Here is a 26,940-nt window from a genome sequence, read left to right on the forward strand (position 1 = left end):
ATATTCTGAAATTTTACAAAAGTAATTGAACTGCAGTAAAAGTGTGCCTTTTGGGGGCCAATTTATTTAAATTGCATTGATGTTGCTAATAAGGTTTGGACCTTAAATGACTTGACTTGGTTTCCTAGTCCATGTTTTCCCTCAAGTAACATTTTTTGGAAAAGGAGAGAATCAACAGGTTTGCTTTCAAAGAGTTCTAATCCTTTTACATAGAGAATAACTATAAGAAGCTTCCTCAGGGACCCCTTGTATCTTCAGTTCTTTCCCTTTGAAACTATGTACACTTTCAGGTCCCATGAGGTTTGAAACAAACAAGTACTTTACCTGTGAGGGCCAGCATGGAACGTTCATCTTGCTGGTTACTCCAGGAGTTTGATAGACACTGCTTTTTCCAAAGCAGTAATCAGGTCCAGACACGTTTGATTGGAGGTTGGGGATGTTCCCTGCCTATAGTTTCAGGGGAGAAGGTGAGATGAAGGAAGAAAGAAAAATTAAATATCCTATCATGTAGTCTGTAGCATGTATACGTTATGGGTATCCGGACCAGAGTTGGGCCTTTTGTTTTTTGTTGGTGAATGCACGGAGGGGCCCGGGGCTTCCTGGCAGGTTAACCTTTGGCATCTGTGACCTGGGGCCTGAACGCTGTATACAGCGGGCAAAGGGCCCAGATCATGGCTGTCTTAATCCCATCTGCGCCTCCTCAAAAGGCAATTACTTCCTCTGCACTGTGGACATTGGACATCCTTGCTAGATGGTGATCTGGAAGAGGAAACGGTAGATAATAATTAACGTATCTCCCACACTTTAATGACAGAGCTCATCTTACAGTGTTGGTAATTACTGTGTTCCAGGCTATGAAGTGTTTTGGATCATAGAACCTTACTTTTAACTTTTTACCCTGGAAATTTTCAAACATACACAAAAGTAGGGTGCATTCCGTGTACCTGCCACCCAGCTTCAACAATGAGCAACACATTATTGGCCAGCCTTGCTTCATCTGCCTCCTCACCCAGTCTCCCCACCCTTCTGGTTTGTCACCACAGGTTAATTTTTCCTTGAATTGCATGTAAATGTAACTAGTAGGTGCTCTTCTGTGATGGGCTCCCTTCAGTCAGGGTGATGTCTGAGAGATTCAGCCATGTTGTTGCTGCACCAGTAGTTGGATTCCCATTTTCATTGCCAATTAGAAGACTTTCAGCCACATTTTTCGAAATATTCCCCTATGCTCTTCACCCATATGCCTGTGTGCTCAGTCGCTTCAGTCATGTCCAACTCTTTGTGACCCTGTGGACTGTAGCCTGCCAGGCTCCTCTGTCCACGGGATTCTCCAGACAAGAACACTGGAGTGGGTTGCCATGCCCTCCTCCAGGGGATCTTCCCAACCCAGGGAATGAACCCGTATCTCCTACATCTTCTGCATCACAGGCAGATTCTTTACCGCTGAGCCACTGGGGAAGCCCCATGCTCACCACCCATGTTTCTGAATTAATGGGTCTCCCCTGTCCTTCCACCTCCTGTGCAAAACCACTCACTCAGGGGCCCCCAGTCACCAGGTTCCATGAGCTAGGCTTGCTCGCTCCTTTCTTCACCCCTGTGAAGTGACTAATAACTGCCCCTCCTCTTGGCTGTGTGAATAACTATTACTGGGACTTTTTTTTTTTTAATCATAAAAGCATCACACGTGGTTCAGCGCACAGCCTCTGGAGCCAGGCTGCCGGGTCACAATGCTGGCGCCTCCACTTACCTTCGTTCTGACCTTGGCTGTCTGTGTTCTAAGCATCTGCCTCCCTCAGTTCCTTTAATCCTAAACTAGGGAAAACAATAGTGAGAACCTCATAGCGTCGTTTTAAGGATGAAGTAAGTTAATATCTGTAAAGCTCATAGAACAATGCTTGGCAAGTGTAAGAGCGTACAAGTATTAGCTATTAAGAGCAAAATAAATGAATAAAAATGTGCACACTGCAGGACTGCATCAAAACACTAAAAATCCCCTAAAATCCTTACCACCTAGTGATAGCTACATTGTGGAATATTCTTTTCCAGTGTGTTTTCTGGATATAATGTATTTTAACTAAACATATTTGTGACTAACTAACTAAACATATTTACACAGCATTAACTTGTCCTTCCTGCCTCTCCTCCCCTGGCTTTTGTGATGGTGTCACCCTGCCCCTTCTCTGCTCCTTTAAAGCTGCCTTTCTGGTCCCTGCCCACACGGGGAAGGCCCAGGGGTGCGCCCTGCTCTTCTCTCCACGCCCTCCCTCCAGAGTCCCGCACTCAGCCGCCACCTCCGGGCTGCTGATCCCCATTCAGCCCAAAGAGAGAAGTCTTGTTCATTCTCACATTTCTTACCTCTTGTATCCAGCTTTTTCTTTGCATTCCAATTGCCTCCATCTGTTTGAAATCTTATGTTCTAACTCCTAAGAGCAATAATGATGCTGACAGATAACACCGGGTGGTTTCCACGTGCCAGGTTCTTTTCTGTAATTTAATCATTATGGTCCTGTGAGGTAGGCATTCTTGTTACCCGATTTTATAGATAGAGCACCTCGAGGTTCAGTGAGGCTAAGTGGTTCATTCTGTGTACACATGGAGTGCAGATTTGAACCCAGTTCCATCTGATCAAACATATGATCTATAACAAATTGCCTGCCCCCTAGACCTTCCACGGAAATGTTCTACTTGTCCCTCACAGTTCCCCACTTCTCTTCCATCCTGCATAAGGTTGTTCGATTGTTTTTCTGATAACACTCCCCATGCTTGTCATTCCACTTAGTAACCTTTGGTGGCTCCTGTTTTCACGTAACAGAGTCAGCCTTTATTCACTCCACTGCCCCCCTCAGTGACCATTCAGAGAGTCTCCCCACTCCTTCACCACCACCCGTCCAATCCCTTAGGGGATTGGTCCATTTAAGACTTGTGTCCTGCGTGCATGTCTACTTGCTCAATCCCTCACTAACTGTGTCTTCTCTAAGCTCCTAATGCTTGCACTTGGCATGCCTTTTGGCCCACTGATATTCCTTATTCATATTCAGTACTTAGTCCATCTCGTTGGAATCACAAGCCCTTTAATCACCAGTGTAACACCCACATTCGTTGTTTGTCAGCCATGCCCAGCCCCAGCTGGTGGCTGTAAATGTCAGTGAGCTGCACCCGCTCGTCTCAGCCCTTCTCAGCCTCTCTCTCTCAAACCCACTCCGGTGCCCTGTGCATTCAAGCTGCTGTGCCATTCATTTATTCAAGCTGCCGTGCCGTTCAAAGCAGAATGACTAAATTGCTTAACCTAAGTGGGGAACAGTATTTGCCTGCTGCCTCACTTTCAACTCTCCCGTTAGGTGTTTGGTTGCTTGGTTGTTTGTTTTAATTCACCCGGGGCAAGTAGGTGAACTCCTCTCTGCTTAGCAGTAGTAGAAAACATGCCCTTCTGTTTAAAGTCAATCAGATGCTAGGCCTTTATGACCAGAATCCTAAATATCTCTGTTCTGCTGCTTTGTCAGCTCACTAAGAACAAGGGTAGAATGGCTATGTTGTGGACAACATACCGGGTAATATGTCTTTATATTATAGACAATGTCCAGCCCTGCTTAGCTTGGGGAGCTAGAGAGGGTGCAAGGCAGATCCCCCAGGAAGGCTGGTGGGGAGGACTCCCAATCAGTCACATAGATGAAGAAGAAGGCACCAGTTGTCTGGGTTTGGGGATAAAAGGGCCATCAACTGTGCTTGCTTTAGCAGCACATATACTAAAATTGGAAAGATACAGAGATGATTAGCATGGCCCCCGTGCAAGGATGACATGCAAATTTGTGAAGCGTTCCCTATTTTTAATTAATTTTTGAGAGTTTGATATTGAAACTTCAACTGAAAATCTCATCTATTTAAAAATAATTGTAATATAGAGCAGAACTATATATAACTTGGTTCTGTATTTTCCAAGTCTCCTGTAAATGTGTTATCATGCTTTCATAATTAGAAAAACAAAAAAGGAAAAGGCCATCAACCCCATAGCCACAGGTAAGAGATGAATGGCCATCTGGAATGTTCTGCCTCCTTCCTTAGATTGGTCCTGTGTCCCTTGCTAGGAATAACTTCCTCAAGGTGAAGTGCCTGTGTCTTTGGGAGCAAATGAATGATTTCCAGATGACAGAAGAACATAGCAAAGAGCCCATTTCATTGTACCCCCAGGTACTCAGCATCTGTGAAGGGAAGGAGCCTGAGAGTAGGGGCGACTCCAGCGAGGAGCCCGTAGATTAGTGCTTCTCCACGAGTGGTCACCACACCACACCAGCAACATCAGCCCTTCAGGGAATTTCTCACAAATGCAAATTCTCAACCCCTCAGCCCAGACTTGCTGACTCAGAGGTGGAGAAGCACTGCTCAGGGGGCTTCCTCACTTCAGATAGCATCCTTTGCTCCCCAAAGCAGTGAGCCCTTGGAAGGCAGGCATTCAGCCTTCTGATCAGCTTCTCTGATCATTCCCATTTCCTCTCTCCAGCCCCAGGGAGCTCCTCGTATAGGGCCTGCAGGGAGGTGCAGTGTGTGCCGTGATGGCTGTGAGCAGCAGGGCTGATTTCAGCCCTATAAGCCTCAGTTTCCTCATCTGAAAAATGAGTTAATAACACCACCTTCACCATGACCCCCAAGTATATTAAAATAAAGACAGGGTATAGAGCAATGCATATGACATAATCCCATTTGTATATTTTGAAACAGATATATGAGTAATCACATTTGTATGTGCATGTAATGTCTTCAGAAGAAAACCCAAGAAACTAGTAACAGTGATTGCCTTGTGAAATCTAGAGTAGGAGGACAGCTAGTTTTTATTGCCTGCTCTTTTGGACTGTTTAAAATCTGGACTATATACATATATTCTTTTAAAACTTAAAAATTAGTTAGTGACATAGGGCTTGCCTGGTGGCTGAGATGGTTAAGAATCTGCCCATAGTGTGGGAGACCCAGGTTCAATCCCTCCATCAGGAAGATTCCCTGGAGATCTTCCCACTAGAGTGGGAATGGCAACTCACTCTAGTATTCTTGCCTGGAGAATTCCATGGACAAAGGAGCCTGGCAGGCCCCAGTTCATGAAGTCACAAAGAGTCAGACACGACTGAGCAACTAACACTATACTACCACTAGTGACAAAGTAGTAGTTTCCTTTTCAGGAACGTTGTAAAGAGTAAATAGAATAACTTTACATAAAGCCCTGAACACAGTACCTGGCACAGAAAAAGCACACTATTAGTGTTAGCCTTTGTCTTTAGTACTAACTAGTTATGGAAGTCATTTGTTCATTTATGTATTCATTCATAAGTAAACAGATGTGACATCCAGCTGACTTCAGCCCTCCATGCAGATATAAGCGCATCATTTCGCATCTCTTGTCTTGCTATGCTAGGTAGAGAGTAAAACTTGTTTGTAAAGATCACCCTCAGTCTTGATGGTAAACATGTGCCTCTGCGTGGCTGGACCCTGGCCTGTCATATGGGGGTTGGGTGATGGGGAGCCCTGCATCCCTACTTTGCACGTCAGAGAGCCGTTCCCTCAGCACACCTTCACTGACTGCAAATCTGTGTGGGGCAGGGCCTGAGGGTGCAAAGTGGCATTGCCCTCCGAATCTGGACACCACTCAAGTGGCCAACCCATGCGGGAGGTGAATGTTCACCGCCCCAGAAACTGGCTGGCCCTGGTCAAGTACGTCGGAGTCCCAGGGACTCCACCCCAGCTCCTCAGAGCTGTGAAGGGAACCAAGCAGGTGGGTAACCTTTGGCTTGGAACAGGCAGTATTTTGCAGGGTACACGTGGGAAGGAGTAGCAGGGTGTATCCCGTCTCTAGGAAAACAAACGTGGGGTACGCTGACACCCCAGGGTGATAGGTTCACACTGGCTGATGTGTTGTGTTGTGTTGGTTGCTACATCACATGTCTTAGTCTAACCCAGGTATTTATTGAGGCCCAGTTCTCTGCGTCAGTCAATGTGAGCGAGGATGGCACAGAGAACTCGCCTGCCTGGTGAAGGGTGTGGCTTTGAAGCAGAAAAGTTCTGGGTTCAAAGCTGTTTCTACCACTTCCTAGCTGTCTGAGCTTCGAAGATCAGAAAGTACTTAACCTTCCTAAGCTTCAGTCTCAATAAGTGTAACACATTCAACCTTATAGTTGCAGACAGTTTTAAGTGAAATATTATCTGTAGAGAGTACTTGATATAGTAGCTGGCACATAGTAAGTGATGAATAAATATATTTGCTAAATTATTATTATTGAGCTGAACTTCCCACAGTTTGGTGGGAAGATAATCTCTACGCACACAAAGTCAGTTACTTACCAATAAGCATTAAATAACATACAGTTAAGCATTGAAATCAACGGGGTTGCAGACACTTTTTGACAATTGATGATAGCTATAAATCCTCACTTCAGAAAAAAAAACATAGGCACACATACCACATTTTGTGTATAGCTTTAGGGACTTCATTCACAACTCTTCCTCTCTCCCCATCTCATTCATGGGCCATCCCTTAGGAGTCCTTGAGCCCCTGAGCTTCAAACATATATTAATAGCAGGAATCTATAAGCGGAATTAGTCACTAAGCAAAAATAGTTAGGGAGCCCTTCCTGGAAGAGAGAGAAATGTGAAGTAGCCTAAAAGAAGAGAGGATTTAAATTGGCCAACAGACTTCCCTGGTGGTCCAGTGGTTAAGAATCCACCTTGCAATGCAGGGGAATGCTTGTTCAATCCCTGGTCGGGGAACTAAGATCCCACACGCGGTGGAACAACTAAGCCCGTGCGCAACAGCTAGAAAAGCCCCTTCACTGCAGTGAAAGACCCTGCATGACCCAACAGAGATTCCACATGTCACAACTAAGACCCGGCAGAGCCAAATAAAATAAATAAATGTTTTTAAAAGATAAAATAAATTGGCCAAGAGAAGCAGGCAGAAAACTTGGGTGGAGATTTCCAGATGGGGCTTGAAAACACAGCCCACAAAGCCAGGGCTGGGGTGACAGACCCCTGAGGCTACAGCAGGAGAGGCCCTAGCTGGGGCTCTGGAGTCACATTGCCTGAGCTCAAATCCCAGCCAGGCAGCTTGCTAGCTGTGTGGCACTAGGCACTTATCACCTCTCTGTGCCCCAGCTTCTTCATTTATAAAACGGGGATGAAAATGCATAGTATTTCTCACAGGGCATCTGTGAGGATTCACTGGGATAATGTACTGCCAGTCAATGACTTACAGGCTGCTGTCTGGCATACAGTAAGCTCTAGGCAGAAATAAGCTTCTTTTAGGCTTAGGATTTTTATTACGGGACAGAAATACTGGGGAGGATCTTGACTGCAAAGCTAAGCCCTTTGAACTCTTCCTGGGGGTACTGGGGAGTCCCTGGAACTTTCCTGAGCCAGAGAGACATAAGCTAAAAATGGTACTTTATCTGAGCATATCCTGGTGAGGATAGATTAGATTGGAGGCAAGTAAGGAACATGAATGGTTACAAGACTGATGCAATGGTCCTAACTTGAGGTGCTGGGAGCCAAAACTGAGGTAAAATAGAAACTGGAAAATGGGGAAAAGTTTAAATGCAAGATTTGCAAAGTACGAATCAAGAGAATTTGGAAAGTGCCAGGATCTAAATTTGCAGTGATCAAACCCAGGTCTCCTGCATTGCAAGCAGATTACCATCTGAACCGGCAGGGAAGCCCTGTAAAAGGGTCTAACTTTGCACTGTCCAGTTAGGCCGCCACTGTGACTGGTGAGCACCTAAAGTGGGGCTCAAATGAACATGTGCTGTAAGTGCAAAATGCACACTGAGTTTCAAAGATCTAGTACCAAAAAGAGTAAAATAGCTGAGTTTTTTAATGTTAATTTACATTTTAATTTTGGTCATATTGAGCTAAAATACATTAATTTCACTTTCTTCTTTTTTTTTTTTCATGTGGCTACTAGAAAATTTAACGTCACATGTGGCTCACATTTCTGTCAGACAAGGGTCGGTTTTAGGAATTGGAAAGATGTCTTGTGGCCAGAACAATAGTGGTGCTGAGAAAGGGACATGAGAAAGGCTGGGGCAGGTGGCAATGTTGTAGTGGATTTTAGATGTGTTGTGTTTGAAGCAACTGTGCAGCATTCGAGTGTAAATCAAAATAGGCTTTTAATTAGACATTGGAATTAAGGTAAAAGGTCAGGGTTATATGCATGGGAAGCGTGTTGGTCTTAGCTAAAGTCCTTGACGGTCAAGCGTCTGTGTCACTGCGGACCAGTGTGGGTCAGGCGGGTGCTGAGGAATTTACATGTGTTCTCTCATTTTCTCCTGGTCCAACCCTGTTTGGTAGGTACTATTATTATCCCTTCCCATTTTACAGATGAGGGAACTGAAGGCCAGAGAAGTAAAGCAGTTCTGGGTAGTAGTCCATGGGGAGACAGGATTTGAATTTATCTGACTATAAAGGCTCTTTCTGCAGCCCTCCAGGACTGAGCCCCTGAGAAAACCAAAGTCAGAAGAAGGAACAAGAGCTGCAGAAAGGAATAGCCCTGGACAGGCAAGAACAGGACAGCCTAGCATCCCGGATGCCAGGGACGAGACACTTTCCAGAAGGAAGTAGTTGTTAGGAAAACAAATTTAGACTTGAGTTACAAAGAAGGATATTAAGTACTAAGAACTATTTCAAACTGAGGGAGGGTTAATCCTGTAGGTTAAGGTCATGAGAAGGAGTTAGAATATTCCAGGACTTGTTCAGACCTTTGAAAAGTTAAGTATAGGTAGGAAGTGGCATTCTTTTAAGCTGACCTGTTCGAAGACTCAGGCAAAAATAAATGTGGGTAGAACCCAGAGGTAGGACTCTGATAATCATCAATGGTGTTTCTCAGGAGGGCCTATATCAGAGTCCTCTAGGAAGCCTATAAACACAGATTCTTGGGTCCTACCTCTGATACACTGAATTGGATTTTTTTAGCAAGTGCCCCCAGGTGTTCTGGATCCACAGTGAAGGTAGGAACCAGCTGCTCAAGCTCTGCAGCTCTCTCCTCTGATTTATTACCCGGGACTGGCTCATTGGCGCATGGCTTCCTGCCAGCTTCACTGGGACACAGGAGGAGGATGGGAACCGTCCTGTGTCTTTAGCAATAGTCCTACCTGAAATCTGGGGCAGTCCTTCTCTTAAAATAAGTGCACCCAGTTCTTCTTTGCCTTGATCTTCTCTCAAGGCCATTGAACTTCCCACTTCTACCGTCACTGCTGTGGAGACCACCTAACTGAAGGGGCAACAGGTCCTGAAAGGGAGGCCTTGTCTTCCTTGCCCAGTGCTTCGGGCTGACGCTTGGCCTTGCTTTCTCTCAACTCCTTCCTGTGTCTTTCAATGTTCAGAGGCATGCAGTATAGGGCGGCAATGGAGAGGATGACCTTGCAAGGCAGGTGGCCTTGAGTCCCAGCTCTGCTACGTAATTCAGTGTGATCTTTGGCAGGGCTTTTTTCATCTCTGTGCTTCATCTACAAAACAGAAATGGTAAGAGAATTTATCTCTGAGAGGATTAAATGAAATGATTCTTGGATTTTACTTACCTGGCACAGATTTCAGTACTCAACAAGTAGTAGTAGTTTTTTGAGTTTTATCAAGATGACAGTAACATCATCATTATTCAAGCACAGATGCCCTGGATGGCAGGTCAAATCAACTAATCAAAGATACCAGACAAGGACCTCAAAGGGTTAACAAGTATAGAAACATCTGCTTTTAGAGGAAGGGCTCTGTTGAGGTCTTGAGAGAGACTGTTCTCTTTCTTTTTCACTCTGCTTATTCTGAACCTACATATACTTCTCTTAGAAAGGAATATCGGGACTTCCCTGGCAGTCCAGGGGTTAAGACTCTGCCACACTTCCAATGCATAGGTCGCAGGTTCAATCCCTGGTCAGGGAACTAAGACCCCACATTCCCCACAGTGCAGCCAAAAAAATAGAAAGGAATATCACCATGACTTTGTTATCTCTTCTCTATCCCAAAGCATGTCTTCCACTGTTCCATGCAGGCCTTCTTCATCTTTGTCTTACTTTCCATCCCCATAGGCCAATAACTTGTTCTTTGCGCCCTTTGTTCTCAAAACTGAACAGGAGCAGGGCAGGACATGCAGGCAGCTGGTCACAGGTTCAACTACCCATGGCCTTCTTGCCTGCGAGCTCTGTTCGGGAAGAAGAAGAATTCTGCCTTAGCTTTCCTTTTCAAGTCGAAAAGAATTTGGTGTGTTCAGCAACGATAGTATGAAAGTAGAAATCATAGCTAGTCTTTGTAAGCTATTTACAGATTACAAAACAATAGATTAACAGTTGTGAATCAGTTGGGGTTTAGGTCCAGCAAACCAAAAGCACTCTTGGGGGTGTTAGCAGAATGAGCTTTAATATAGGGGATTGTGTGCTTGTGTAGTCAATGGAAGGAATGGAGACACAGGCTCTCAGTGGAGCCCCCCAAACAACTTCTAGATACCACCACAGAACCGGCGCCCAGGGGCCCTGCAGCATAATTAGCAGGCTGCTGCAGCCCACAGCTTCTTAGCACCATGCTACAAGTGACTGCACACTGGGGTGCCAAGAACCTCTGCCAAGAGCAGGTTGCCTACCACCTGATTCGCCATCAGAAATAAGCCGAGCAGCAAGAGAGTGGCCTTCTCACTTCCACCTTCCAGATCCCTCTCGAATGCATGAGATCAGCAAAGCCTGCATCATCCAGACCCTAGCTGCAAGAGCACCTGGGTATATTCGTTTGCTTGGGCTGCTAACACAAAGTGCCACAGGCTGAGGGGCTTAAAGAACAGAAATTTAATTTCCTACAATTCTGTAGGCTAGAAGTTTGCAGTTAAAGTGTTGGGGAGGGTTGGTTTCTTAAGACCTTTCTCTTTGGCTTGTAGGTGCCCACCTTCTCCCTGTGTCTTCACATGGTCATTCTTCTGTCCCCCACTGTGGCCAAATTCCCGCTTTCTAGGAGGACCCCACTCTAATAAGCTCATTTTAACTTAGTTACCTCTTTAAGGACCCTATCTCTAGATACAGTCACATTCTGAATTCTGGGGGAGTTAAGACTTCAACCTATGAATCTTGCGGGGAGGCAGTTCAGCTGATGACACTGCAGTAGCAGGGCTCAGCCGGAAGAGAGGGAACATGAGCCTATGGGTGCTCAAAGCACTACCCTTGGGCTGCAATCAGAGGATGCAGGTACTAGCTGCTCTATATTTACTAGACTCACATGCTTATCTGATGCCTTTGAGACAGAGAAGTATTATTATCCCCATTTTTCCCATGAGAAAGTTGAGGTTTAGATAGGGTACAAGTGTCACATAGGGCACTAAAGGTAGGAAGGATCGGGGGCAGAAGTGAACCCAAGTCCCCTAGCCTAATCCTCGAGCATACACTCGGAGCTGAGCATCCAAGGCAGAGTGTAAAGGCTGGGCTGTGAGCTAAAACGGAGGGTCCGGCACGCGGGTGCCTACTAAGATTTAGCCCACTGTTAAAAGATTTTCTGACTTTACTAGAGATTTTTCTTTTTGAAATGAAATCTCTTTATTTTTCAAATGTTGACAGTTAAAACACATACACACATTGTTTCTTTATGTTTCTGTTTCACACACACACACACACACACACACACACACACGGGTTAACCCTGTGTGGGGCCCAACCAAACACATCTGCAGTCTGGATTCAGCCTGTAGGCTCTGATAGAAAATAATAAGTGTTTATGAGAATAGAAAACCAGTTCTTAGGGGCTTGACTGTCCGCTCTCTGCATTCCTTCAAAGGCCCTGTCAGTAGATGTTACCGCCTGATTGCTGAGTTTTTACCTTTGTTTCCCATTGGATGCATGGTTTTTGTCTTGTTATCCAGCTTGAGAGAGAACTGTCCTCTTTCTTTTTCACTCTGCTAATTCTGAGCCTACATATATACTTCTCTTGGAAAGGAATATCAGGACTTCCCCAGCGGTCCTCCAGTGGTTAAGACTCTGCTGCACTTCCAATGCAGAGGGCGCGGGTTTAATCCCTGGTCAAAGAACTAAGATCCCACATGCCGTGCACTGCAAACAAACAAAATTTTTAAAAAGCAAGGACTCTCACTCTCACTTTGTTATCTCTTCTCCATCCCAAATTGTGTCTTCCACTGTTCCTTGCAGGCCTTCCTCATCTCTCCGCCCCCTTGACACTTAAACACCCATGGTACCAGGTGCGTTACTGGTAGGTGCCCCTGCGTGTCATCCCAGCAAGCCTGTGAGATAGATTGCTGTCACCCTTTAGCAGATGAGGTGCAGGAAGAAACCTGGGGTAAGACATTGATATTAATAGTTGAAGGAGGGATAAGAGGCTAAGTGGAAACCTATTTTCTCTCTCTCTCTCTCTTTTTTTTTTTTTTTTTTTTGCAGCCTGCTCTTTTATTACAGCCACAAGGGGTGTGTTTGCTTAGAATGTTGGCTTCACTCCAGTGATTCAATTACTGTCCAGGCCTTGATGACTTGTGATTCAGATTCTGGGGCTTCCTGGTGCCTTCCTGCCAGAGTGTGCTCTATGTCACACTTGCCATCCCCACCCTTCTCTCCCTGCTTCAGGCCCCTCTAGACAAAGATTAAAATGCCCACATTTCCCTAATGTGACATCTTGTTCCTAGGAATTTCTCGGAAGCTGAGAATTCAGATGAATAATAGCATTTGAGCCAATGCAGAGCATTTGAATAGCTAACTGTACTTTGCTACTAATGCTGTGTTTATTCAAATCTCTCAGCCACATGTCAAACTGAAAACCAGGCTGCAGAAGCAAGAGCCAGGGTTTTGTCAGACCTGTGGTCCTACACAGGGCAGGCGCAGGCCTGGGCCCCTCTGGTTGGATGGACCCCTGGGGACTCACGATGTTCACATGCTAACCTCAGTCCTTGCCTAGTGGCCGTAGCAAGAACATTCTCGCTTTGCTTGTGGATATGACAGGGGAGACCTGTCTACCAGAGCACAAGACAGACAAACAGATGCCTTCTGCACCAGAAAGAGTTTTGTACAAATGTGAAGCCATCAGCAAGGCCACAACTCCCGGTCATGGGGTGTCAAGGTCACCCTTGATTGGAACCACATCATGGACTGTTCAGTGATGCCCTGAGTGTTTGCGAATCTAATTAATTGGAATTGCATCCTTTCATGATACAGTAGCAAGTGTGACTTCCAGGATACAGAAGCTTACGAGCTGGTTCAAGGCTCTGAGCTGGATGAACTGGGAGCACGTTTTCCTAATTGTAGTTGCCTCATCTATAAAACAAGGATGAAAAAGTAACACACCTTTCAGACTGAGAGTGAGGCTTCACGGATGAATGTAGATGAAAGTACATTTATGCTCTGAGGTTCCATACGAATATCAGGTGGTGTTTGTCTTGGAAGCTATTCTTGGAATAAGAATAAAGCAAGTTTTTTTAACCCAAGTAGTAGCACAAACAAACAGCCAGACATCCATGCTGTTGAGGGAAGACCAAAGAAACCCTCTGAGGGTGCAGAGACACTCAGAGATGTTTGTGTCCCAGTCTCTCCGTCTGGTTCTGCCCCAGCCCAGCTGTTGAGGCGATGCAGAGCAGCTGCAAGAGGGGAGGAAGTCCTCAGGAGACCTCCCGTTCCTGTAAACACCGCCCACCAGCCCGACGTCAAGCAGCCCATGACCTTGCTCTCAGACACGTGAGGCAGCTCAGCCACCCGAGTTCCTTGAAGAGGCTCCTTGGGTTAAAACAATATAATTTTGATTTGACTTCTCCATTGGAAGCATGTTATCATAAGAAATGATGTACTTAAAAAAAAAAAGAAAGAAATGATGTACTTTTCCAGTGGCCCAGTGAACAACTTTTTCTAGAGGGGTCTGCAATAGAAGGGAACAGGCAGCCCTCTGAGGGAAGGCTCTCTGTGAAGGAGCCAGTGAGAACACAGAGGTCAGAAGTGGGGAGGGCTGTCAGGGCCCCAAGCTGGCAAGCACGAACTGTGAACCGCTGGCTCTTTTTCATCCTGACTGTAATACAGTCAGGAAGTTAAGCCCTCTGCGTACCAGATGCAAAGTTTCTCACCAATTTTAGGAGGACCTACCCAAGCATTTTATAAATAAAGCCTGACTGTGGACGATTTGCTCATGGCCACGTGGGTGGGAGCCACGGCTGACCCAGTCCTGATATGTGTGTGAAATGTTCCACAGTTACAGGAAAACTTGCTCAGGCCTTGGAAACTCTATGCCCTGGAGGTTGAGACAAAGAAGAGAATGCTTGGTGTTATTTTCCTGTGAAGGGAACATTAAGAAAGTCCTGAGGGTGCAGCCTGGAAACCACAGACGGCTCAGAAAGGGTGTCGTATTTGCATTCTGGAGGCTGGGGGCCAATCCTCCGAACCGGTGCCAGCTGGCAGGGGAGCCCCGCTTAACGTGCTCCAGGGAACAAAACCAGTGTGGTTTTGAATCTGAGCACTCAGACTGTTCACAGAGGGGCTGCCTGCTGCCTTAGACCCATTTCAAAGGCTCTATTAACAAGTGCTTGCTGGGAGCATGGAAGGGGCTGGGCCAGGCTGCTGGGTATGAGCAGAGTCACCAGGAGACCCTTGGCCTCTCCGTTGGGTGTGGCAGGATGACTGAGGAATCGGAGGAAGAGGCAGCTCGTCTGGAAATGTGTTGTAACCCAGTCGCCCAAGGCAAGGCCACCATGTCCTGTCACATGACGGCTCTCCCAATTTCCTGTGTGGCTTAGGCTCCCTTACTCTGAGGGAATCCTCAGATGGCTGTCTCCAGCCATTCCATTCTGCCATGACACCAGAGTGCCACAGAACTGCTTAGGGCCAATGCCCACCCAGAATGGTCATTCAAAATCCTAGAGGCCTATTGGCCAGGGGGGAGGCAGATAGGTACACAGGGGATTCCCATTACTTCTGCTGGGTGGGACCCCCAAGGATAAATACAGTGTGTGTGGAGTGCTTTGGTCCTTTGCTAAAAACTACATGTGCACCAGTGAATTGAATCCTCAAAAGTCACAGTATCCCTATATTACAAATGAGAAAACACAAGCTCAGAGAAGTTAAGTAACCTGCCTAGTTTCACCCAGCTAGTAACTGGAAGGCAGAGTCCAAACCAGGGGCATGAAGCTTGCTAATTAGGATTTCAAAGTTCTGCAGGCAGTTAAAAGCACAGTGGTATTTGGGCATTTGACCCAAAGCTGCCTCTGACCTCAGAGGGTGCAAGCCCTACCCAAGTCCTTGAACTTGACCACCCGGAACATTCTGAGTGCAGTCCATCTCCGGTGGGTGCCGCCGGAGCTGCGGGTGTTTGTTTTCTGGAGCCTTGTGTGGTGTGAGCCTTTATAGCAGATACACTGTGTGAATTGCAGCCCCTCCAGAAGGCTGAGTCAGCCTGGGTTTGCTGCCGGCGCCAGACTTTGCTGAGCCCCGTGCATAGCATGGGGAGACACACCTACTGTCCACCTGCTCTGAGTCATAAAACTGCCACACTGCTGCCAGACCTGCCAGCTCTGCGATCTCTTCCGGTGCCACCGCACCGAGAGAGGTCCTGGCCATATATGGCAGGGGCACGGGGCAGTGCCTTTCCCTAGCCTGCCTTCCCGTTGGACTCTGCCGTGGGACAACTAAACAGGTCGAAGCTCAAGGTCCAGAAGTTTCCTCTGCTTTGCACCAGCTGGCTGGGGAGACAGACCGAGGGCAGCCTGAAAGCCACGGGCTCAGACCCGAGAGGAGAGTCAGCCCACGAACGTGCAGTGGAAGTGTGGGGTTAGCCAGTGCCCTGGCCACCAGGATGAAGCCAGAGAGATCAAAGTCAGGGGGAGAGGGCAGCAGGGGAGGGGACTGATGAAGTTCCATTAAATATTTCAGGCTTGAGGCTGTATCCCATTTGACTTTTAGGTCTATCATTGAGAGTCTTTCAGCTGAAATGTTCCTACTTTTTTCCCGAATAAGGGCTTCCTTATCTGCCTAACATTCTCCAAACGATTGCAAATCTTGATATCTCCTAAAAATGCACCCTTTGTGTAGAGTTTTCCAGAAACACTCTCATTTGCCATTTTTCTGTTGCCAGGACTCGCATCAGTGTAATAGTTGGGTCAGAGAGCCAAAACGAAATGAAATCTAAACCTTCTATTAAGGTACATGGCAGTAATTACGTTACCCTGCACACGGGACATGGCCCATGTGTGCTGGAGGCCTTGAAATTACCATGGATGTTTTTGTGTGTTTCCCCTTAGAAAATCCTAAGAAAGGCTATTTTATGGTGCCCTATTTTATAGGGCACAAGGATTAGACTACTAGTACTGGATTTTGGGCACAGCAGTAAAGAACCGCCTGCCAATGCAGGAGACACACACAGGAGACGCAGGTTAGATCCCTGGGTCGGGAAGATCCTCTGGAGAAGGAAGTGGTAACCCACTCCAGTATTCTTGCCTTGAAAATTCCATGGACAGAGGAGCTTGGCGAGCTACAGTCCATGGAGTCACCAAGAGTCAGACACGACTGAGCGACTAAGCATACCACATACTGGGTTTCTGCAGAGGAAAGATTCACGAAGGTGCTCAAGAGTATTACCAGCTTAAACACTGAGGCCACCACTCCCACTTCCGAGGGACTTTGTGGTGACTGCCTCCAAGAAGCTGTGGTGACCGGAAATGCATCCTTTTCCCCTTGAGTAACACAAAGCATTACAAATGTCTAAACAACTTAAAGATGACTACTCTTCACCTTTTAAAAAATGTTCTCTTAAATTTCAGGTGAAAACCATTAACTGAAGATGTCGAGCAAGACAGCCAGTACCAACAACATCGCCCAGGCACGGAGGACTGTGCAGCAGCTGAGAATGGAAGCCTCCATCGAAAGAATAAAGGTAAGAGCCTTGAATAGGTCAGATGTGTTCCTCACCATCTCCCTCTGCTCTCCTGAGGCCAGGCCGTATTTCTGAGAAGATAATGCCATATAATTCAGCCAGGTGCCATGATTTTCTCTGAGCAAGCTGAGAGTTTCCGAGTCTTAACTTTCTTTTCTACATAGCATGGGCAAGCCAATGTGTCTGAAGTGAGCCTGTCTGTTTGGACAGAAAACCTAAAACCCGTGACAGGATTTCATGAGGACTTGCCTTCCCTGGGCACATGTGGCCGAGCCTTCTGGCGCTGTGTTTTTCCTGGGGACAGGGGTTCCAGGTGGATTTATATAAACACCCTCGTCAGCCCTCTGGAATGTATGAAGTGTTCTGGAGTTATCACTGCAGCCGAGGGAGCCTTGCATAACTAGTCAATGGTCTGGTGTCCTTTTGAGGAGAAGGCACTTTTTCAGTGTGTGTGAGCTTTGATGACCACAGTCTGCATCCAGAGCCAATAGTGCCAGCCTTAGTTGAGACCTGGAGGAAACCAGAAGGCATCTGATGGGTCACTTGACTTAGAAGTCATTTCCCCAAAAATCCCCAGAGAGGGCTAAGCAGTGAGTGCCTTGGGAATGTTGTGAGTAATGCTGTTTCCTAGATACTGAAGCAGTCACCTGATAAATTCCTCTGGGCCTGGAGACAGTCACCTGTCTTCAAAACAGGAGGCTGCCTATCCTGTATTTGCCAGGGCTCAGCTGGCCTGTGTCCCTGGCCTGAGGACACTGGTCTGATGATTATAACGGGTCCCCTACCCAGACCTCTGAAGAAGGTGTGATATTTCCATTTCTAACTCATGCCAAAGTAAGGTGCTACATCTTTACATGCTGGTTTTGTCCCTCTTTTTATTTCCCCAATCTTTAATGGTAAATCTTGACACCCTACCAGAATTTGGCTCTGTTCTTCCTGAGATTTGGCTCTGAGCCCTTATTTCAGTGCTTTAACTCTGTTCTCCTCTGCATTATAATTATTTTTTTTAATTGGGTAGAAGCTAAGATACAGCCTTTCTTTGAATCAGACGCTTTTCTTTTTCCCCTCCTCCCAACTTTTTATTTTGAGAAATTTTAAACCTACAGAAGAGTTTTAACAATAGACACCCATATACTCTTTACCAAGATTCACCAATGAGCATTTTACCATATTTGTTTTCTGTCTCTGCACACATACAAAACTGATGTAATTTTTCCTGAAATTTCTTGAAAGTCATTTGCAGACATCATGACTCTTCACCCCTAATACTTTACCATTTGCCTCCTAAGTACAAGAGCATGTTCCTTTACATAACTACAGTACAGTTACTACACTGCTGATATCTAACACCCAGTCTGGTTTTGAAGATTCCAGGCCCCTCACTTTGCAGAATGGGCCTCACTGCAAATGAAATTGTTTGCTGATGATCAAATTCGGGCTAAAGCTTTTGGCAGGAATACTGGCTGGCTGGTGGCATTTCTTCTCTACTCAGCCCAAGAGACAGCTGACGTCAGTTTGATCACTTGGTTGAGGAAGGCCTTATCTGCCAGATTTCTGCATTTGGAAGTACCTTTGCCCTTTCTATGTAACAGGTAACCTGGGAGTGATACTTCAAGACTCTGGTTATTCTGTTCTCCAACAGTTTTCCACCCAATGGGTTAGCATGCAGATACCTTTTGAGTTTGTAAATATTCTCCTTTTTAAAAAAAATTTTTTTATCTAAACAGTTGATTTACATTGTTGTACCAATCTCTGCTGTATAGCAAAGTGACTTAGTTATAAGCTTATATATTCTTTTTTTTATATATATTCTTTGCCATTATGGTTTATCACGGGGTATTGAATATAGTTCCCTGTGCTATATGCATGAGGACCTCATTGTTTCTCCATTCTAAATGTAAGAGTTTGTATCTACCAACCCCAAACTCCTAGTTCATTCCTCTCCCTCCCTCCCCCTTGGCAACCACAGGTCTGTTCTCTATCAATAAATCTGTTTTGTAGATAGACTCATTTGTGCCATATTTTAGATTCCACATGGAAGTGATAGCATATGGTATTTGTCTCTTTCTGACTTATTTCACTTAGTATGATCATCTCTAGTTGCATCCTGTAAATATTTTGTTTGCTTGGGGTTTGTCTACACACCAGGTTTCAAAGGCATCAGCGGACCTCATGTCCTACTGTGAGGAACATGCCAGGAATGACCCCCTGCTGATGGGGATACCAACTTCAGAAAACCCCTTCAAGGATAAGAAGACCTGCACCATCTTATAGGGAAGTAGTGAAGCGGATCCTCCCCTCTTCTCAACAAAGCAAATGATGAGCAGCTCCTTGAAAAGATTTACCTTCAGCTTATTTGGTAACCACTGCTAATAACTAAAATGCTCTTAACTTGGAATTATGGACTCTGAAGTCTTTACCTTCCAAGTTTTTCTTTCTCTAAAATGCCTTTTACTCAATTAATATAGAATAATAATCCTGTTTTCCATTTGTTAACTACGGTGTCCTATTAGTTACTGCTGAAGGAAAGTTGGTCTAGCCTTTAAAAAGAAAACAAATATATCAGTGATCCAGTTAAAACCTAAATTACCTAAGCAGTCATCTAGATTAAAATGCCAAGGATAACTGGTCCTAAAATTTTTGTCATAGTCTATTAATAGAGTTGTGCCAATCTGTACAGTATATGTGGGTGAGAAGTGTTTTGTGTATATATATGTGTGTGTTTGTATATACACATCTCAAAGCTTATTTCCCAATTAAAATATCTCTCCCTCCATACTATCAGTTCAACTCCAGAAGTTATACCTTTATCTCAAGCTGTGTGTAGGTAGAATTCTTTTCTTGTAGTTATTGTACAAAAAGAACACCCTACAGCCTGTATTCATCGTAGTTGAGTAATGAAGTCATCTCTCTCCTCTTGAAACCGTGCTGACCTGCCAATCAAATTTTTAAACTGAACTAAAAACCCTTTTATAATATGAGCATCCTTTCACCAAGCGACTTCAGGTTTCAGTGATCCTGAGTCTATCTAGGAAAGGGGAGGTGGCCTTTGGGGGCACCCTGGGCAGCTGTGCCCCAGGGCTCATGGCTTCTGGATTGGGGGTAGACACCTGAAGTTCCTACTTTAACGATGGGAACTAGACAGAGCAGCCATGAGCCCGGCCAAGAGAGGAGCAGGAATGTGTGAAAACCAGCTACTCTTTGTGGCCTAACTTTGTGATTTAGCTCGCTTTGTCTGCCTTCCCTCTTATCTTTCCTCTGCAGCCAGATCATTTCTTCAGAGTTAATGTCCACCTCCCCAGCCCCAAGTGGCTAGATCACGGTGGGAAAGAAACCCACAAAGAATGTAAAGGTATCGGACACGTAAGCTCTTTTCAAGTATCTGCAGCATCCGCGCCATCCCTACCTGGTCCTCACACCATCAGAGGGGCTTGTTTCACTATTTGGGCTCACAGTTCCTTGATTTTCCTCTGGGCCTGGATATTACTGCCACACACGCCCAGAATGGCTAGTGGGGATCCCCAAAGAAGGTTGTCTCCTGTGGCAGAAGACATGTTGTTAACTAAGAGGAGGGGAGGGTATTTCTAAACACTTATTTATGGGCCCAAACCGTGCACCAGACCTTTGATATTTTAATTCAGTTGCCATTCATTAAAAATTACTCATGAAAGTTACAAGTATTCTCAAAAAGGATTCAACCCCGAGAAGGAATTGTTTACAATGGTTTTCCCTAGTTCTGTACAGTCTTGCCGTGCAGTGCAAGCCTGTTTTTAAATCTAACACCTGAGCTCTGAGTATTGTGTTAATTGTGGGTGAACAAATACAGTACTGTTTTCAGACTGCTCGAATCTATTCCATACTTCTGCAAGTCACCTATCCAGCATTGTGAACTGCCCTCGCTCTCCCAGGATCATGTGGAAATCATACCACTGCCCTTCTCTTCTTGTCATCTACACTTGGCTCTGCAAAGCGCCCAGTTTCCAAGTATATTATAGGCACCTGTTGGTGGAGAAAGGTTTTTCCTTTCAAAAGGTGAAATTTGAAATATACATTAAGAAGACAACTTTACACGTACTGCTTCACTTAATGAGACATTCTTTTTTTTTAATAAGTGTATTTTTCTACTGATAGTTTCAGAACACTAATCTTATTTTCACTCTGATTTTTACCATGTTTCTTTAAATATTTATAATGTAGCTTGTTACAAAATATTTTCATGAAATTACTTTTATTATACTGTTATATACACATTTTTGGTAGCAAGCATAGTTTATTCTTTAGTACTAAAACATGTTCTTTTCCCTATTAGAAAACAAGTATGGTTTGCTATATATTTGTTAATATGCTTGTAGTGGTAAGGAATGGACTTGAGGTCCCAGGAGATTTTTTTCTTTTTTGCTAGTCAGATATCATAAAGGCTTACATGTATGAACATCATCTATCTTCCTAACCAGGTGTAGGGCATGTTTAAGAAAAGTGATATCAAGTCCTTTGATGCTGGACCCAAGGGGGAAAAAATTGTAGCTAAGTGTTGATTTACTTATTATGAGACGTCTATGTGAGAAAAATATAATATATGTATACATATATATGATATGCAGAAGTCACTTTTATTTATCAAGCTTTATTCTACTAGTAAAGCCACAGTTTAACTATTAGACAGCAGCTGGTTTATAATGATGGACAAATGCCCAATGTGTGTTATTTTTTCCAAACTACCACTATAATGACACAATCACTTATATACATGCAACTTCCTGGCTTCATATTTATGAGGCTATTTAAATATGTTCACTATGCTTTGTCTTTAATTCTGCTTCTATTAACAGTGATCTCTTTTTCCATTCTTGATTCTTCTTTAGTTCATCATTAATCAGTCCAATTGACGCCTCAGGACCATGGCAAGAATTTTCATGACTCTAAAGTATTTTACAGACACACACTTTTTTTTTTTTTTTTTTTTTTACAGACAGAAACACTTTCTATACAACGTGGTTCACAGGCTGTAAGTTTTTCCTAAAAAGAATCAGGTTTTTACATTTCCTTATTATTAAAATGAAAAGTGCCATACTTACCCCGTAAAGCAAAGACCGAATTTGCTTTCTCTCTATTAGGACTATTTTTGTACTTTACTAATCTTTCAACTATCCAAAAAAAAAAGGTATACCAATGATTTAGTAATTTTGAGGCATAAGTTAGTTTAGGTAGTGGAAGATGTGCCAAACTTTCCCTCCAGATGCCTTTGTCTCAATTTGCAACTAAGATAGTGTCATCTGAGTGATTACTCTGAATTTTAAGAGCTATATAGGCCTAAGAAGTGAATCACAGTACATGTCAGTCCTTTTTCAATAAATGTAATACCAGAGTGTGTTATGACTGTATTGACTTTTTATGGTAGATCTGTTAATAGAAAAAAAAGAAATACATTGAATTAAGTAGAGTTATCTGTATGTTAAAATAGAGCACTTACCTAGAGCTGGGTGTCCTGGATCGCTATCTAGCCAATCCTGTGTTCCTGTGTTATGTGACTTTGGACAAGGCACTCCATCTCTCTGAGCCTCCATTTCACCATCTGTAAAATAAGGGGCTTGAAGTAGCTGATGGCTGATACCCTCCTGTTCCGTCCAGTGGCCTACCCTTCTGCTGGTCCTGCCAACATGTTGGTGCTATACGCTGCTTCAAAATAAAATCGGTTTGTCTATTGTGTGTGCTCATTTAATAGCTTATGAAAGGCCTTTTTGTTATATGGCTTTTTTTCCTAGTTTTATGAACTTGATTACAGTAATAAAGTCTTGTTTGTAGCCATGTAACTATAAACATATTCTCTTGATGTCTCAGTAAATTTGCATTTGATATATTAGTTGATGGGATTGTTGTTTTAGGACATTCTTTGACTACTTATCTGTCCAGCATCTTATTAACCTAAATATTGTGATCGTTGTTTGGAAATCTGTTCTCTGGAAAGAATAAAAGCATTTACTTCACAGCTAATGTGTTTGCAGATTTGAAAAACAGTTTCATTAAAGCACCATTGCTCTCTTTACTGGGTCTGGCTCATTGAATCTTCCTACCCATATTTTGCTCGGTAAACTAACAGAAGACCAGTTCTCTTCCCTTTTTCCTGCATTCATTCAGTTAACATTTTCTGAGTACCAGCTAAGAGCCAGGTATGGAACTAAAGCTCTGAGTATACTCAGAAGAATAAGGCTTACACTAGCCTGTGAGAAGCCCTCAGTCTAGAACAAAGAAGATGGGAATGACTCGTATATAAACTAATAGTACCATGTGCAGTGTGCCTGAACTCAGGGGAACACAGTGCTGTGAGAGCCCAGAGGAAGGAGGGCTGCCTCTACCTCTGCAAAGTCTTGACAAGGCTTTCAAGGGAGGTAGTGTTTGAGCCAGGTCTTGAAAGATAAAGAAACCCTGCAGTCTTGGGAGGGAATTGCAGGAGGAGGAGAAAAGTGAGCTCAAAGGTAGTGTGCAGAGCATCTCCCATACCCCTTACCCACCCAGCAACAGGAAGAGGGTGGAAGTTGTTAAGGAGTGGTGGTGTAATGATTCACTGTGTGTCGAAGGCTGTTTCCCATCCTGAGACCTGACAATGACCATGGAAACAGATAACAAATGGAAAGGTCATCAGACTTGATGACTCATACTCACCAAGTGTTTGCTGAAGGTACCCTGTCTCCTGCCCAGTCCCTTCCTCCAGGGCTGGGACTCCCTCAGAGACGGAGGGAGGGACGGATATCATCCAGAGAGCCACCGGAAGGGAGAAGGCAGCCAACAAGGTTATGGGCTGGGCAAGCCACAGAGATGTTCCCTGCTTCAAAAAACCAGCACTCACTCTCAAAGAGTCAGGGCAGAGATAGCCACTCAACCCTTTCTAGGAAAGGACTGAAGCATTTAGACACTGCAGTCATGAAAAATAATAGGCGGCAACTGACCAGCACTTTCATGGTTCAAACCAAATTACCGGAAGTTCCTGTGACTTGCAATGGAAGATGATTGTATTGGGAGGTGGTAGATGGGATTTGGGTAGGGCTTCCCTGATGACTCAGCAGGTAGAATCCACCTGCAATGCAGGAGACACAGGAGACGCAGGTTCAATCCCTGGGTCAGGAAGATGCCCTGGAGGAGGAAACAGCAGCTCACTCCAGTATTCTTGCCTGGGTAACCCCATGGACAGAGGAGCCTGGCAGGCTACAGTCCATAGGGTCGCAAGAGTCAGACATGACTGAGCAACTAAGAGCACAACATGCATAGGGGAGAGAGGATAATGAAGTGAGAAGACTAAGTAAATATGGCAGATGAAATGGTACATGATCTAAATGGTATGAACAAGTCAAGCCTGCTAGTAACGTGGGAGCTAAATGTGGAGATGCAGGTCATCTCCCAGCTCCCCTGTGGTCAGCTTCTCATTGGCAAGGGTCTGTTACATACATCCATGTGGACACTCACCATAAGCCTTCATACTCAGAGCTAGGGTATTTCCGCCTCCTTTTCTATGTCTAAATTTACAAACTTTGGGCTTACGACTGACTGTGCAGAACATACCCACCCATAAGCTCTAGCCACCGTTGCACAAGCTGGCGTGACTATTGCCTTTAGCTTGTTGTCAGAGCCTGGCCCTGCTTGCTTCTTAACCCCTTTACCGCTGTGAGCAGCAAATAACCTTTGCCTTCAGATACTGCCCCAATTACTGTTCCTTTATCTGGGTCAATCACATCTATTATATATAGCTAAAGGCCCTTTAGCTATATAGGCCAGCCCTAGGCAAACATAGATAGTTGGTCTCAGGAACCCGCACCTCAGCTACTAATTTTTAAGAAACCAATAATTTCTCTGCACTGGAAGAAAATGCCATCCAACTAAGTTCATCCTGAAATGCTATATGACTATGTATTAGTCTGTAGAAGAATACTGGCACTGTAAAATAAAACTATGGAGAGAGAAACGCTTAGCACAAAGGAGCAGAAGTGCACCATAAAGTTTTAAGTATATTGAGAATTTTACATATGAAGCATTTTTACACCCTATGAATCCTCCTAGAGAATCTATTCAATTATGAAAGCAAATAATTGGAATGGCTGAGCTATATAATGGTAAGGTCTTGAGTTTGGAAATTAAATCTGCAGCAGAGATACCTAAGTGTAAATCCCTATTTCTAGTCTCTAGATCCAATCATGTCCCCATCTTTACATACATACACATACCACACACACACACACCCCTCATGCACACACTGCTTAATGATAGAAGTGTTACATACATACACACACCACACACACACACACACACACACACACACACACACACACACCCCTCATGCATACACTGCTTAATGATAGAAGTGGGAGCTCCAGCCACAAAAAGACCTGCAGTCTGGTCCTCACATAGGACAGCAGCCAAGTGTCACTACGAGCACCCTGTGGACCTGTAAACTGACATGAAGCGGGGGCAGGCCTAAAGCTCTCACTCACTGAGCAAGTTGTGATATAAAGTTTCCTCTTAAAACAGACAAAGAAAAAGTAAGCCAATTTACATTTTCAAAAATGTGTGTGTATAATAGCACAGTTTGTACTTGGATATGGCAAAAATGGTTAAGAAGCCTTACGGTATATCAGAAGGCAAGCATCCCTTTGAAGAACCATGCTCCAAGAATCATCCACATGCAGCAGATCCTTCCTACTTTTAACCTTGAGACATTTCCCCAAGGCCAGTGCATTAGAATTACTTTGTTCTAGATAAACCATGGTAGCTCTGATATCAATGAAGTACACAGCAATATAGCTCATACAAAATCTATTAATATTTACAGAAATTTGTGTGAGGCACTGGGGAAAGGAGGGACCCAACATTGACACAGGCTGGGCACCCTGCATGTACCCTCCCATTTAAGCCTCACAACTCTCAAAAGAAAAGTAGAGTTTAACTCTGTCCTACAGATGAGGAACTGAGGCTCAGAGAAGACAAATTATGCAGGATCCTACAGCTAAGAAGTGCAGATCCTAATTCCACAGACCTAGCTCAGCTGGATTCTACAACCCATGGTCTGTCTTTATATTTGTAGAATGGCTTGAATGGGATGAAGAGGGGAGAAAAAATAACTTTGGGAAATTTAAAACTCATCAAGTGAGAAATAGAACTACCATATGATTCAGCAATTCTACTCCCAGGTGTACATTAAAAAAAATGAGAAGACTAATTTGAAAAGATACATGCCACCGATGTTCATAACAGCATTATTTATAATTGCTAAGATATGGAAGCAGCCTGTGTCCATTAACAGGTAAATGGATAAAGAAGATGTGGTATATAAGTATATTCAATGGAATACTACTCAAGCATAAACATAAATGAATTTTTGCCATTTGTAACAACACAGATGGATTGAAAGTCAGAGAAAAATACTGTATGATGTCACTTATATGAGGAGTCTAAAACAAGTGAATATAACAAAAATGAAACAGACTTACAGAGAACAAACTAGTGGTTACCAGAGGGGAGCAGGTTGGGGGGTATAATATAGGAGTAGAGGATTAAGAGGTATAAGCTACTAGGTATTATGTAAATAAGCTACAAGGATATATTGTACAGCATAGGGAATAGTCAGTATTTTATAATAACTATAAATGGAATGTAACCTTGAAAATTGTGAATCACTATGTGGTATACCTGAAACATAATACTGTACATTAAGTCAGTAACAAAAAAAATTTTCAATAAAATTAAGTAAGGTAAAGTGAGTAAATTAGTTCCTTAGCAATCAAGAATGTAATGTATTTCTATGTCATCCTTTAAAAACATCAGTAGCTTTCTATTGATATGGAAAGGTGTCCATGACATGTAGATGTCCTTAAGGAAACAAAGAAATTTGGGGGGAAAAAGAATGTAATGCGTTGGACTTTAAATAATAAACAACAGTAGACTCCAGATACTTAATGTGGCCAGGCATTACTTTCAGAAATTTTGCATCTCGATTCATTTGATTCTCACTACAAGCCCATGAGGTCACAATTGTTATTAACCCTATTTTACACATGAGGTAATGGAAGTTCAGAGAGATCCAAAAGTACATTTGATATGCTTTTTAGG

At 44.1% G+C, this 26,940-nt stretch overlaps 1 protein-coding gene and 1 non-coding gene across 5 annotated transcripts in view; both read left to right on the forward strand.

Moving 5' to 3' along the window:
* Positions 1-22,888, forward strand: part of GNG12 (G protein subunit gamma 12) — a 136,559-nt gene extending 113,671 nt beyond the window's left edge. For all 4 annotated transcript variants that reach the window (XM_061121646.1, XM_061121645.1, XM_061121647.1 and 1 more), the window contains 2 exons: positions 16,733-16,845; positions 18,994-22,888. In XM_061121646.1, the coding sequence (XP_060977629.1) occupies positions 16,753-16,845; positions 18,994-19,119 (219 nt within the window). In that variant the 5' untranslated portion in view covers positions 16,733-16,752 and the 3' untranslated portion in view covers positions 19,120-22,888. The remainder of the gene's footprint in view (positions 1-16,732; positions 16,846-18,993) is intronic.
* On the forward strand, positions 3,717-3,823 carry LOC133041773 (U6 spliceosomal RNA). The gene has a single exon (XR_009689346.1). It is a non-coding gene; the product is annotated as a U6 spliceosomal RNA (small nuclear RNA).
* Positions 22,889-26,940: the final 4,052 nt, after the last annotated feature.

The sequence above is a fragment of the Dama dama genome, chromosome 20, assembly GCF_033118175.1.
Source record: "Dama dama isolate Ldn47 chromosome 20, ASM3311817v1, whole genome shotgun sequence".
NCBI lineage: Eukaryota > Metazoa > Chordata > Mammalia > Artiodactyla > Cervidae > Dama > Dama dama.